Source organism: Haliotis rufescens, unplaced genomic scaffold, assembly GCF_023055435.1.
Source record: "Haliotis rufescens isolate VD_foot unplaced genomic scaffold, xgHalRufe1.0.p SCAF_1, whole genome shotgun sequence".
NCBI lineage: Eukaryota > Metazoa > Mollusca > Gastropoda > Lepetellida > Haliotidae > Haliotis > Haliotis rufescens.
This window is the reverse complement of record NW_025963779.1, coordinates 81,389,998-81,405,969: the sequence shown is the minus strand read 5'-3', so window position 1 is coordinate 81,405,969 and position 15,972 is coordinate 81,389,998. Positions and strand designations below refer to the sequence as shown.

Here is a 15,972-nt window from a genome sequence, read left to right as displayed (position 1 = left end):
CGCTAGCACCGCCACTCACACGACCTTTATGTGTCTATGTTTAGAATCAATTTGTTTACAGATAACTGTCAGGACAAATCCACATTGCTTAGCTTTTGTGAAGTCATTAAGTCATATCCAAGTCATTGATATCATGAGCAGCGATCCACGCCGTCAAACAAGTCAACGTCCAAGTCCAAAGAATTATAACAAATGTCACCAATTGCCACGTTGGAATTTATGGAGACCTTTTTAATAATCTATGACCCTGGATGTTGATGCATGCGAAACCCTTGCGAAATATATGCGTGTCTTTGATTCATGATAGTGTTGAACTAATTTGATCTTGTCCTGCCATATGGGCTTGTCAACGTGTGGTCTGCTTCCTTCAGATGTTCACACACGTCACAGTCTCCAACCTCTCCCAATAACTTTCCCACAACCAGAGACGAAGGAGAAACATTATACGAGCACATATAAATATTCCCTGTTTTGCATAAACACAACAAGGAACACCAGCTGGTGAGGCATGGGAGTCTTTGAGTCTCATCTGAGTGGTTCACACCTTGCCCAAACTTCCGTATACAGAGTCCAACGTTCAAGGTTCGTGTTTTCGGTTTGATTTAAAGACACATTGCCCAAAGCGAAGAAGTTTAAGGTCAAATTCAATTTTGGATCTTTAGCATTGTTCTGAAATGAGTTTACTAATCGAGGGGAAGCCATAGACTCCAGAGGTTGAGCCATCACAACATGGACAAGCCACCACTGAGAGTGGATGTTTGTGTCAGGAGATGTGTTCCCACTTTGCGCCGGTGGCGGTCAAGGGAAAGGCGACACCAGTGTGCTCTTTCGTAAATTTCTCCCACTGTTTTACAGAAATATTATGCTCGACTCCAACAAATAAATGACCGATTTACTCAGAAACCCACCATCTGTGGGACGACTCTACCATCTGTTAAACGTGAGGGGTGAAACTTGATAAAGTCACATCTTGTCCTGCTCCCACAGCCAATACCGGTGTCTGATTCTCAACTGTGTCCGATTCCCTACTATTCCCGATTCGCCTAGTGTGACCCTCACACCCGTTGTGCTCGAGACGCATCTCCGAAGCATGTAGATACGTAACTACTACCTGTGATTTAATCACAACTTAATAAAATTTATTAGAAAATAAATTGTTTAAATCCACGACATTGCTTTCAACTTAATCATGAACACTGAGCAGGGATGGCGGGAGATATGTGGGTGACACTTCATTTATCTAGGTCCATCACTAACTTGACAACCGTAACCCAACACATGCACACGTGCACCTCATTACCAGGTGTGGGTTGGCTGTGCTGTGGTAACGACCAGTACTTGTTGTAAGACTGTCTGTAGTAACGCTTTCTCCAGCAGTGCCTGAACGTCTGATGTGAAGAGTCTTTCATCTCATTAGCTGTTTGTTATTGTATGCTTTGTAGTCACGATACCAACATTTAATTCTTCATTTTCCTAATTATAGAAATGGTTCGTGTTCTAAACGGTTTATGTCCCATCATTTCCATAGCAACTTCAGGCATCTTTCCAAACTACTGGTATTTACAAAGTATTAACTTAGTGTCGACAACTTGGTATTCATTCTACTTGCCGCAAGTCACTTCCCCACCCCTGTCGGTTCACACCTCCTTCATTCGCACCATCTGGCGGTCTTTAATCGTAACAAATATACCTCTGTGTTCAATGCATTACATTTCACACACAGCTGCATTTGGAACATCAGCACCTCCTTATCGTGCATTGTTTTGCTCTCAGGTAATCTAGTGGTGTATATAGCGATTTTCTTAAAACTGGTATTTATAGGCGTGTCTACAGACTATTAGTGTTTTGAATTTAAAGCATCATTGGCATGTGAATGTTTGTAATGTAAGGTGCAAACGTGTATTTGCATTGCTATTTTATGATATATCTATCGTTTGTCGGAATCTATTTTTTTTAGAAAGTGTTCCTCTCAGAATAACACGTTAGAATCAATCATACGATGCGACACGAAGTAGCCAATGTACGGAATGACACAAAGAAACCAATTCTCGAAATGACACGAAAACGGTTTCCAAATACCCGGAAGGACATAAAAGGGGTCAATCAAAGCCTGGAATGACAGGAGAAGAAACCTGTGCTCGGAATGACAAAGAAACCAGTGCCCGGAATGACACAAATAAACCAGTGCCCAGAATGACATAAAGATACCAGTGCCCGGAATGACACAAAGACACCAGTGCCCGGAATGACACAAAGACACCAGTGCCCGGAATGGCACAGAGAAACCAGTGCCCGGAATGGCACAGAGAAACCACTTCCAGGAATGACATGAAGAAACCAGTGCCCGGAATGGCACAGAGAAACCAGTGCCCGGAATGACACAAAGACACCAGTGCCCAGAATGGCACAAAGACACCAGTGCCCAGAATGGCACAAAGACACCAGTGCCCGGAATGACGTGAAGAAACCAGTGCCCTGAATGACGTGAAGAAACCGGTGCCCAGAATGACACTAAGACACCAGTGCCCAGAATGGCACAGAGAAACCAGTGCCCAGAATGGCACAGAGAAACCAGTGCCCAAAATGGCACAGAGAAACCAGTGCCCAGAATGGCACAGAGACACCAGTGCCCAGAATGGCACAGAGAAACCAGTGCCCAGAATGGCACAGAGACACCAGTGCCCAGAATGGCACAGAGAAACCAGTGCCCAGAATGGCACAGAGAAACCAGTGCCCAGAATGGCACAGAGAAACCAGTGCCCAAAATGGCACAGAGAAACCAGTGCCCAGAATGGCACAGAGACACCAGTGCCCAGAATGGCACAGAGAAACCAGTGCCCAGAATGGCACAGAGAAACCAGTGCCCAAAATGGCACAGAGAAACCAGTGCCCAGAATGGCACAGAGACACCAGTGCCCAGAATGGCACAGAGAAACCAGTGCCCAGAATGGCACAGAGAAACCAGTGCCCAGAATGGCACAGAGAAACCAGTGCCCAGAATGGCACAGAGAAACCAGTGCCCAGAATGGCACAGAGAAACCAGTGCCCGGAATGACGCAAAGAAACCGCGAAGATGCATGTACTTTCCAAGTAATGGATCTCATTTCTGTTCCAATCTTACGCATGGGTTAAAGCGGAGCCAGTCTTGTGTAACACTATACAATCACACAGATACTGACATATCTAAGTGTTCCTTCGTATTTCTCGTAACATGATTTGCAATTAACGATGAAATTTAACAGAACTGTTCATACATATAATCGCCTCTCCTGGCCACCAGTATGGCAATTCTAAACAGGTTTCAGCTTGGTAAGCAAATATACGACTGTTAATACATCGAGAAGCAGATGCGTCAACTCCCTTGGGTATTTGATATTGCAATATTTACATAAAAACCGCAAGAATCTAAACGTTTGATGTGTGTTAAGTGACAAAACAGCTGCCCTTTCTGATAAATCTGACACAGTCATTAAATATCAGTAAACATTAACAGGTGCGAGATACGATATTTGGACAGAGTGTCGAAGAGTTCAGGGATGTGAGACATGTGTTCTCATATTCCGACATTTGAGCAAGTATTAAAAAATATAAAAAAGACATCAGGGTTGAAATACATTTGTGAAATGTCAAAGTTTTTTTATTAAAGCGAAAACACAAGTTCTGTGATACATTTGTATCTTTAGCTGAGTATTTACATAGATATGACACTTCATTAGTTTACCTTATGAGTGAGTGAGTTTGGTTTTACGCCTCTTTGAAAACTATTTCAGATACATCAGGAAGTGATATGGGGCGAAAGGCCCAAGTGATGTTGGTCTTAGACGAAGCCACGACCACGGGTATAGTGCTGACAAACCTAAAACATAATCAGGGCGAACCGGGATTCTTGCAATAAAGGCAACCGCCTTGGAATGGACTTGCAAGGGCAAGTCATTTGTTCAACAAGGGAACAAGATCAAAACAAGGAAATGTGACCAAAACATTCATCATCTTGAGGTGTATCGATGATCTGATATCTTTCAATTTTCCATCTTCATAAGAGGTGTCTGCGAGAGGCAGCGTCCAATGTATCCGTACTTTATACACATGTGTATGACAAACAAACCAGTGTTCAAAATGACACAAACAAACCAGTGTCCAAAATGACACAAAGAAACCAGTGCCCAGAGCGACAAAGAAAACAGTGCCCGGGATGACACAAAGAAACCTTCTTTTATGAATCGCTATCAAATAGTGATGACACCAGGTGTTCGCGAAAAGACGAGAGTATCCTGGCCCATCGGTGGCACCCGTCACAAACGCATGACAGGACAAGTTAATTGATCACCTGAAACACGAAAACATATGGTACATGTCAAAATAGGGATTTGCGCTATTATTGTCTCTGAAGAGTCAAATTGGAAATGTCCTCCAAATATCTATCGTAAAACCTTTTGAAAGTCTCAGAAAGGCCTCGAATGCCGTAGCCAAAACAACTTTTGAGCAATAGTCGTTAGATGCTCTTTGACGAAAGAAATACTTGATTGTACTTAAAATGTTGTGAAATGTAGACACCAAAGACTGGAGCTGCTGGAATATTGCTGGACATATTGAGAAAGTTGACTATTGGTCTTGTGGATACTTTATTGTTACTGAATATTTATGCATAGAACTAGATATGACCCAGGTGAGTCGGTTTCACAAGTCTAATGTATTTCCACATGTAATTCATGTGGGTAAATCAGTGGACACGAATTAGCTTTTGACTTTATTTCTACAAATTATGTTTGTTATTAATTCAGTATTGTTGTATAACACATCATATTTATTAATAACCGCGCATGAATGTGTACAAATAATATTTGTTGGAAATACTGATTTTGATATTTTTACTTTTGTTAGAAGCAAAGACATGATCAGCGAAGTGTACCAAATGTTCCGCTAGTATGGCCCCGCCTCCTGGCGACCACGTGTAAGATCGCTAGATTCAAATCAACTCCGACGCGATCTCGTATTATTCTTCTCGTGTGACGCCGAGCTGTAAAATTGTTGTCACGTTCGTGAACGGAACTGTTTTAATCTACTGCCGGTATGACAGCACGTACGTCACAAACTTTGCCGGCACGTGACATGTGGTCAGGGCAAAATGACTTCCTCTCTTGTAATAGGTTGATTTGATCCATGTTTCCCCCGTCTGTCGGCCTGCCAAGAATGCGATAGTGATTAACAAAATAAATAACCCGGATAAAAGTTCCAGCTAAATGAATACAAATACTCCCTGTTTGATAAAAGGAATCGCTGTTTATACATTGATATTTTCGTTTTGATAACGGGTTTTTTGTAAACAATGTAGGTAATGTTTTCCCACAGCGGGAGGTTGAATGTACACAAGGCATACTATACAGTAAACCATTAACGGAATGACTTCCACTGTAGACGCCACTATACTGTTGACGCTACCATACTGTTAACCCTACTCTATTGTTGACGCTACCATATTGTTTACCATACTATGCTGTTGACGCTGCCATACTGTTTACCATACTACACTGTTGACGCTACCATACTGTTAACCTTACTATAATGTTGACGCTACCATATTGTTTATCATACCATACTGTTGACGCTACCATACTGTTAACCCTACTATACTGTTGACGCTACCATATTGTTTACCATACTACACTGTTGACGCTACCATACTGTTAACCTTACTATACTGTTGACGCTACCATATTGTTTACCATACTATACTGTTGACGCTACCATACTGTAAACCCTACTATACTGTTGACGCTACCATACTGTTTACCATACTACACTGTTGACGCTACCATACTGTTAACCTTACTATAATGTTGACGCTACCATATTGTTTACCATACCATACTGTTGACGCTACCATACTGTTAATCCTACTATACTGTTGACGCTACCATATTGTTTACCATACTACACTGTTGACGCTACTATACTGTTAACCCTACTATACTGTTGACGCTACCATATTGTTAACCTTACCATACTGTTGACGCTACCATATTGTTAACCCTACTGTAATGTTGACGCTACCATACTGTTAACCCTACTATAATGTTGACACTACCATATTGTTAACACTATTATAATGTTGACGTTACCATATTGTTAACCCTACTATACTGTTGACGCTTCAATATTGTTAACCTTATTATACTGTTGACGCTACCATATTGTTAACCTAACTATACTGTTGACGCTACCATATTATTTACCATACCATACTGTTGACGCTACCATACTGTTTATCTTACTATAATGTTGACGCTACCATATTATTTACCATACCATACTGTTGACGTTACCATACTGTTAACCCTACTATACTGTTGACGCTACCATATTGTTAACCCTACTATACTGTTGACGCTAGCATATTGTTAACCTTACTATACTGTTGACGCTACCATTTTATTTACCATACTATACTGTTGACGCTACCATATTGTTTACCATACTATACTGTTGACGCTACCATACTGTTAACCCTACTATAATGTTGACGCTACCATATTATTTACCATACTATACTGTTGACGCTACCATATTGTTAACCTTACTATCCTGTTGACGCTACCATATTATTTACCATACTATTCTGTTGACGCTACCATATTATTTACCATACTATTCTGTTGACGCTACCATATTGATAACCCTACTATAATGTTGACGCTACCATATTGTTAACCCTACTAGACTGTTGACGCTACCATATTGTTAACCCTACTATACTGTTGACGCTTCCATATTGTTAACCCTACTATTATGTTGACGCTACCATATTGTTAACCCTACTGTTATGGTGACGCTACCATATTGTTAACCCTACTATACTGTTGACGCTTCCATATTGTTAACCCTACTATAATGTTGACGCTACCATATTGTTAACCCTACTATAATGTTGACGCTACCATACTGTTAACCCTACTATACTGTTGACGCTACCATATTGTTAACCTTACTATACTGTTGACGCTACCATATTGTTAGCCCTACTATACTGTTGACGCTACCATATTGTTAACCTTACTATACTGTTAATGGTGACGCTACTGTATTGTTGACGCTACTATTCTGGTGACGCCACTATATTATTATTGACGCTACTTAACATGTAAACACATCACCAAAAATCACGAAGCTAGAAGAAGGGCAGCCATGAATACATGTTTGGCAGCCGAATCGTGCATTTTGGACAGAACAATATGATTTTACGAGCGTTTCTAGTTTTATTTGGCTAGACCTCTCCGTCAGTGTTGTGTGATTTGTGTTGTTTGCCATCATTAACTGCGTTACGTGTAAGTACCCTGGATTATATAAACCAGTGGTTGATAGTGGGAGCAATGCTCCGTGCTCCTGAGGTACGATGACACACAATCAGCCAGGTGAAAGTGTAAGATGGTATTCACTAGTTTTCAATCTGAGGACGTGTCTTCCTGAGAGGTGGGGGCACGGGGGGGCACGGGGGGCCCAGTCGCATTAGGCGCCGCGTTTCGCCGTGCAGAGTTGCGTCCCATGGGGACTCCAGAAACCTATGATTGTGGGTTCGAATCCCGGTTCGCCCCGATTATGTTTCTAGGTTTGTTAGCACCATACCCGTGCTCGTGGGTTTCACCGACGTGGTAAACGTCTGAGACCTACATCACTTCGGGCTTTCCTCCGACATGAAGCTGACACGCCGCAATATAACTGGAATATTGTTAAAAGCGGCGTTAAACCCAACTCACTCACTTACTTAGAAGTCAACGTGAACATCTGAACCTCCTTTAGTAGCTTCTCATGAAAAACATTGGGCTGTTCGCCCGAAGTTCAAACTAGTGATGCAACTCGACAAATCCCATACACATGAAATGATTTCTTTGGATGGTAATGAAAATAATAGACGACGTCGCCATCATTTGTAGAAAACTTTCTCCACCCAAGCTATGCTCATTATAATTATTATCCACTTCAACGGATCAGTGTACACTTACTTTTCATTCTCAACTCCCTGGAGAGTATACAAAGACTCCGCATATATGACATACACATTCACGTCTATAAGAAGGAAACGCAACCTTGACATACAGGCATTACGGAATAACCTTAAATGTTATGTTTTATACATTGTCATTTCATAACGAAGTGCATTTTAGATTACTATAATACTGCTAAATGATTATGCCCTGATATAGATAGGATAATTACATGACTTTGTGGTTCATTCTTAAATGTTGCGATACTCCTAAGGCTAGTAAGTGTTAAATGGCGTAATATTTACCATCGAAAAGTGATGTGCAACGTTTTGTCCAGCCACATGTACATTTATTCAAGCTGTGATCTACTAGTATAATATTCAGTAGTATATAAAAAACACCTCTCAATTCACAAACTCTATATACTACAATGAGGCGAAATGGGGTTAACATCGTGTCCAAGGTTATGGCCGTTATATAGCGACGTGTGTGTGTGTGTGTGTGTGTGTGTGTGTGTGTGTGTGTGTGTGTGTGTGTGTGTGTGTGCTTGTACTCGTCATACAATGCCGCAGATTGACATGAATACCCCACTCAGACACAGTATGCTGACTCCGAGCCGACCAGTCCTTGTTTCAGTCCCTTACTGCCAAGCGCCAGACAGGGTAACAACAAGTACCATCTTTTAACGCCTTTGGTATCGAACCCCCGACCTTCCGCTATCCGGGCGGACGCTCTACCACTAGACCACGGAGGCGGTCCTTATAACCAGCTCTATGTTGTGTTATAAACACCACTTACAACCAGCTCTATGTTGTATAATAAACACTCTTCAAACCAGCTCAATGTTGTATAATAAACACCCCTTATAACCAGCCAAATTTTGTGTAATAAACACCCCTTATAACCAGATCAATGTTATATAATAAACATCCCTTATAACCAGCCCAATGTTGTATAATAAACACTCCTTATAACCAGATCAATGTTATATAATAAAGACCCATTATAACCAACTCAATGTTGTGTAATAAACACCCCTTATAACCAGCTCTATGTTGTATACTAAACACCCTAAAACCAGCTCTATGTTGTATAATAAACACCCCCTATAACCAGCTCTAAGAGGTGCAATAAATACCCCTTATAACCAGCCCAATGTTGTGTAATAAACACCCCTTATAACCAGATCAATGTTATATAATAAACACCCCCTTATAACCAGCCCAATGTTGTGTAATAAACACCCCTTATAACAGCTCGATTTTATTTAATAAACACCCCTTATAACGAGCTCTAAGGGGTGCAATAAACACCCCTTATAACCAGCCCAATGTTGTGTAATAAACACCCCTTATAACCAACTCAATGTTGTGTAATAAACACCCCTTATAACAGCTCAAGATAAGATAAGATAAGATAATATTTATTGCAGAAACGTTCCATTACGGGACAGATGCAATTTTAAAAGACAAGACATTATGATTTATATATACATATATACAGACAAACATAATCTACATTTCTGTAGACACATACAAAACAAAATAATCAATATTACATATTTTATACATAAAATGTCGACGGTTGATTATGAGGGGGTATTTATTGTTTGAAATTATAGATGTGGAAACAAATGCAGTTGATATTGACTGCTTCATTATTTGACAGGATGTATTGAAATAATTTGTCTTCATGACTATGGACATTTACATTTACATTTTGTCTGGATAGTTTTTCAAATAGTATATTTCTTTCTCGAGTGTGTTTAATACAATGAAGTAAGTAATGTTTTTCGTTATCAATGATTGAACATGTAGAGCATAGCCTCTGATGTAGTGGGGTTGGTGGCTTTGTGTGTCTTCCAAGTTCAATATTTAATTTATGGTTACTTAATCTTAGTTTAGAAAAGTGAACTCGATATTTTTTTACTTTACAGTTGCTGAGATAGGGTTCTAATTTTATTTCATTTTTAACTAGCCTATATGTCCTAAGTTTGTTTCCTGTGCCTCTTGTTGTATTTACATCTTGAAGAGATTCCTTGAAGAGGGAGTTGAATTTAGATTTGATTGTCTCTTTGAATATTGGTGAAAGCAAAGCTGAAATACTCAAATTGTGTTTTCCTAAGAATATATTTAGCTGGTAAACCCATCCTAATCGTTTTTTCACCAAATATGTACTTTCTGTAAAAGCGTTCTGAAGTATTATGTTTTTGGAAGAACAGACATGGTGATAAAAATTTGCTATTTTGATTAATACTGTGTAGATAAGGGGGTAGAGTCCTAGTTCAGCTCGGCTTGCCCAGTTATGTGTTGTTTTGTTGACACCTAATATGGATTTACAAAATTTGAGCTGCAGCTCAATGTTATATAACAAACACCCTTATAACCAGCTCTATGTTGTATAATAAACGCCTATCACACGCCTGCTCTATGTTATATTATAATTGTCTTGTTGTGAAAACCCCACTCTATGCTACATCTGTAATCTCAATCTTACAACCTCCGTGCACTATGCCATGTACATGTAGTCACACTCATCTACATCCCAATCCCAGTGACGTAACTATCTAGAATAGACTAGACGTTAAAGTTAACTGACAGTAGCCGGACATGTCCGCAGTCACGTCGTCAAACGCAAGTCTTCACTGATATTTCGTACAACTGAGAATAAACAAACCGGTTTCGGTTCCACACATACCGGTTGGCTGATGCAATCAGCCTTGACCTTTATAGTAGGAAGTAGAGACTGTACATGCAGTAAGGCACAGTTGTTGACAGTTACGCCGCTGTCGATAAGAGATGAAGACAAGCGAAGAACAAATTGATGTTGGATTGAATCACTAGTAGACAGGAGAATTATAAAGGTTAGTACGTGTAATTATCTCGTGTACGTAACTGATACACAGTGAAAATGAGTGATATCATTTGGATTGATTCGCAGACCCCTTAATTATATTGGCTATTATAGAACGTGGTGAATACACAACAAACAACTGATGAAGCGTTTATTGTGTGCCCGTATGTGGGATTATCACATCAAGTTGATGTGCTAATACACATGAATAGGTGTAACTGAAATACCCTTCACAGCGGCGATAAGGCCCGTGAAGATGCAGGGTAGAATAGGTCTTCAGCATCACATGAGGTGACTGTGCTTGTCGTAAGAGGCGACTAACGGGATCAGGTGGTCAGTCTCGCTGACTTGGTTGATGCATGTCATCTTATCCAAATTGCGTGGATCGATGCTCATGATGTCAATCACTTGATTGTCTGGTCCAGACTCGATAAAAGAATCACCAACTTAAAACCACTCCATTTCTCTTATTGACAAATATGAGCGTTAGACAAAATTTCCCGATTTGAAATAAATGTATATTATAGCGTGTTTTCTGTGAAATACGTGCAGGTATCGCGACAGACATTAACAAATCTGCCTTGGATACATGGCAGATATCTTTTGATAATATTTTATATGCCTTTTGGTCAATGTAGCTTCAGATCACTAGGCCTGCACAGTGTCATGTATGTGTTTAATAATCGATACAATACAAACTATTAGTGCAATCATCTTTATTAACGATGTAAGATGTAAGAGTTTTTCATTTTCATCAGTGTGAACTCTTAATTAGGAGAGATAAGATTATAGCACTTACAATGTGTGTGTGTGTGTGTGTGTGTGTGTGTGTGTGTGTGTGTGTGTGTGTGTGTGTGCTTGTACTGGTCCAGACTAATGCCAATGTTATAGTGCAAGTCCACTGAGATACCATACAGCTCTATTATAGTTACTAACTTCAGTTAGTACATTATCAAACTAACTACTGTTCAAACAACCAAGAGACCCGTGAAGATCCGGGGTAGAATAGGTCATGCTTGCTGTGTAAAAAGCGACTATGCCTGTGGTAAGAGGCGACAAAAGGGATCGGCTGATCAGGCTCGCTGACTTGGTTCATGCATGTCATCGTATCCCAATTGTGTAGATTGATGCTCAGGATGTCAATCTCTGGATTACCTGGTCCAGACTCGATTATTTACAGACCGCCGTGTCATTGCTGGAATATTGCTGATTGCGGCGTTAAACCAAAAAACAAAACAAACCCAAACAGAAGAAAACTACCAAGACTTATGTTCTAAATGAGGTGACATATAGTTCCAGTTTTGTCTAGGTTCCCGATGAAGATTTATCCGTGTCTCCCGATCATCCAGAGGTCAATATAATGTAGGTTATATAAATAACGAAGACCCGTATTAAACAATAACAAAGTTGAATTGATTATGACAATATTGCAGATAAAGGCACATTATGGCCAACCATTTATATGTTAATCATTCAGGACATTCAGGTGTGTGATGAGAATGTACGTGAGTTACATTAATATGTAAACCCTATTAATGGAAGTCGAGAATTACCATGACGCAGGTGTTCTGAATGGCTCTGCAGCTCTACAGCATACAGGCTTATACACCCAGTTGGTAATGTACTCAATAGATCTATGTGTTTGGTTTTCAGATTGAGCAGACAATGGCGAAGACCTACACAGTGAGTGACCCTCAAGACTGGCAGTCTGCCACTGACTTTGCTGAGACGAATTTGACGATGTTGACACACAAGATTGCTTGTGACGTCAGTTTCCGCGTTGGTCTTAAAAGGGAGATAATAATGGCGCACAAGTACATTCTGGTCAGCAGGAGTTCTGTGTTTTTTTCCATGTTTTATGGTCCCCTGGCGGAGAAAGCTGAAGTTGAGATTCCAGAAATTGACTCGGATGTGTTTCACAGTTTCTTAAGGTATGATGCTGTTTGTGAATAACCTAAACGAAAAATACAAAGAATGAATTTGTGCGGTTTTACACCGCGTTCAGCGCAATGTTCCAGCAATATCACATTGAGGGACACCAGGAATAGGCTTCACTCATTGTAAGAAATACAAAGAGGTATCGAGTGACGGTAATGACTGGATATGACAAATGAAAAACTAAAGTACTCACGGAAATAAAAAACCCCTGTTTTTCTCAATTTAAAAATCGACACAAAGTGTTACGTAGCTGTAAATACGAAATAACAAAACAACTCGAAAAGTACTAGTCTGGATTTGCTAGTTTGATCTCAGTGAACAATACAAAATGTACTTTACAGGAGGTAATTTGTCGGCACTTTCAACATTAAAAAATAAAACTAAGTCCAAATTGACATAGCAGAAACAGACTATAGGCATTATGCACCTGTTCTCACCTGTCGTCAAGGTGTCATAGGTCACCTTGATCCACTTACACCTGGTTATGCCCTGTTTCACAATAGTCTGTTATATTCACATTTTTACACACATTTACGTGTAAAAAGGCATAAAAACATTTGATACGCTGTATTTGTGCCACGGCCCAATTAGTACTAATTTAGTTGTTTGAATATTTACATATTTTGTATATTAACTGCATTTATTTAAGATCTGAGGTCGAAAAAACAGTTTTTTTTCATTTCCGTGAGTACTTTAGGTGTAACATGACAGTCAACATTAAAGGGGGTAACCAAGGAAGACGACAGTGGTGGGCAATGTCTTTGGATGTTTTGGGGTTTAGAGTTTGGTTCCGAAGTCTGTGGCACTCATTTTTGAAGCTGATCCTTTTTCTGACGACCGATAATAATATAGGTATTTCAGAATATATTTAGATAATTAAGGCTTATACTGATACTAATGTGATAGATGATTAATATATGCGAACAGAGATTCGTAGCTTACACGTAGACGTGATTATGAATCTGTAATAATATTTATTTATGTTCGTCCTCAACATGTGCTAAAAGGAATGATAACTAAAAAACCGTTCGAGGCGACGTTGAACCGAACTCACCCGATATTATCCCCTGTATCCTCTGAAGAGAAACAAGGCTGTTTTAGAGAGTTGACGCGTAATTGCTAATATTAGATTTTAAACGCACATCTTTGAGTTTACTACCAATGCAGTGTATGTTAGCTATTGACGGCGACGTGTGGTCAAGTGTTCGTCGTCACGCCGAAAACTCAGGTTCGATTCTCAACATGGGGAAAACGTGTGAATTCATTTATTATATCTCTGTCGTTTATGACTGGAATGTAAACTGAATAAATCGTCGTAAAACCACACTACTTTACTCGTACTTTTATATAACTCCCTAAGAAACGCCAGGAATCTGTGATTGTAGGTTCAAATCTCGGTTCGTCCTGATCATGTTTCTAGGTTTGTCAGCACCATACCTGATGTAGTAAACGTCCGTATGGCTTCGAGCTTTCCTCCCTAAATGAAGCTAACACGCTGTGATATAACTGAAATACTTTTAAAAGCGGCGTTAAACAAACTTACCCTCTCAATGTTATATATAACAAATTGGGGTACTTTTAAGCATATCCGGGGGCACGGGTGGCCCAGTTGTCTAAGGCGCCGCGATTCGCTGTGCAGAGTTGCGTCCCTTGGGCACGCCAGAAACCTATGATTGTGGGTTCGAATCCCGGTTCGCCCCAATTATGTTTCTAGGTTTGTCAGCACCATACCCGTGCTCGTGGGTTTCACCGAAGTGGTAAACGTCCGAGACCTACATCACTTCGGGCTTTCCTCACACATTAAGCTAACACGCCGTGATATAACTGGAAGACTGTTAAAGGGGCGTTAAACCCAACTCACTCACTCAATTTTAAGCATATCCGTGGTCAATGAATACAATGTCCTGTCTCCTTTCAGGTACCTGTACACCAACAGCGTGGAATTGACCACCGACAGCGTTACCGGTTTATTGTATGCTGCGAAGAAGTACTCCGTGAAGTCCCTTAGTGAAAAATGTGTGAGTTTCTTAGACTCCGCCCTCAATGCCGACAATGCGTGTGACATCTTAGAACAAGCGCATCTCTACAATGAGGAAGACCTTGCTGGCACGGCACTACGAGTCATCACTGTCAACGCTCTGGACGTCTTCAAGTCTTTAAGCTTTAAGGAAATGTCAAGACAATGTCTCAACAGAATACTCGAATCAGACGATTTGCGAGCAGACGAAATGAGCGTGTTTTGTGCTGTCCTCTGGTGGTCGGAGGCTGAATGCGTGAGACAGGGAAGGGAGATAACTCCTGATTCAAAATGTGATGTGTTAGGAGATTCTATCAACTACGTGCGATTTCCACTGATTGGACTGAAGTCGTTTGAACTGTGCATAGGAATATTAGATAAAGACTGGCTTAGTCTACTACGACCTTTCTTTGACACTAGAATTGACATTGATGAATGTACCGCATCATCTATGTCGGCACGACCTCGTAAACAGCTTCCAACCAGAGTAAACCGGTTTTTGAAGACAGAGGAATCTCTTTCGTGGACATTCAATGAGAAACGGAGTGACGCCATATCATTCTCGTGCGACACGCCAGTGGAACTGCTGGGTGTCATGCTATATGGAGCTTTCCCAACCCCAGATGCAAACCGCATTATTTCGTATTCAGTCGAATGCAGTATTGAAGAGGATCTACGACAAGATTATCTGTCCCATACGTTTTTCAAAGGCGGGAATGTATTGGAGGGGTCTTATGTGGAGAAAACAGTTTTGGTCAGCGCCCAAGAGCACTTCATGGACGTGCTTTTTGAGACCCCATTGCATTTGACCAAGGATTTGAAATATACAATTGTGTTGAATGTTTGCGGGCCTGATTCTAGAAGGGGGTGCAGGGGACGATCTACATGCGTCAAAGACGAAGTCTGCTGGACGTTTAATTCATCCTCAAAGAGCAAGAACAGTACAGACGTGGAACACGGACAGATTCCAGGTCTCATCTACAGTTGTTTGTGAAAGAACACTGCCGCACTGTTCACTGCCAGCTGCCACCTGCTCATAGTTCGCAGTTCATCTACTACACCTCAGCTTTTTCGTACGATTATGCAATTCCTGACGCACTTGTCTCCATAGTGTCACATTTCTGTATATTTATCACTGAATTGTACCAAGTGCAATAAATATTTTATACTGTTTCTATACGCGTC

General features: G+C 40.5%; 1 protein-coding gene across 1 annotated transcript; it reads left to right on the top strand.

The window, feature by feature from the left end:
• Nucleotides 1–10,708: 10,708 nt before the first annotated feature.
• LOC124136878 (BTB/POZ domain-containing protein 6-like) lies at nt 10,709–15,960 on the top strand. Its single transcript, XM_046502902.2, has 3 exons — nt 10,709–10,842; nt 12,486–12,763; nt 14,689–15,960. The coding sequence occupies exons 2-3, from the start codon at nt 12,498–12,500 to the stop codon at nt 15,779–15,781; spliced, it is 1,359 nt and encodes a 452-aa protein (XP_046358858.2). The 5' UTR covers nt 10,709–10,842; nt 12,486–12,497; the 3' UTR covers nt 15,782–15,960.
• Nucleotides 15,961–15,972: the final 12 nt, after the last annotated feature.

Coding starts and splice junctions, on each gene's coding strand:
- LOC124136878 (XM_046502902.2), top strand. CDS start 12,498: ATGGCGAAGACCTACACAGTGAGTGACCCTCAAGACTGGCAGTCTGCC. Junction 12,764..14,688: donor GTGTTTCACAGTTTCTTAAG/GTATGATGCTGT, acceptor GTCTCCTTTCAG/GTACCTGTACACCAACAGCG.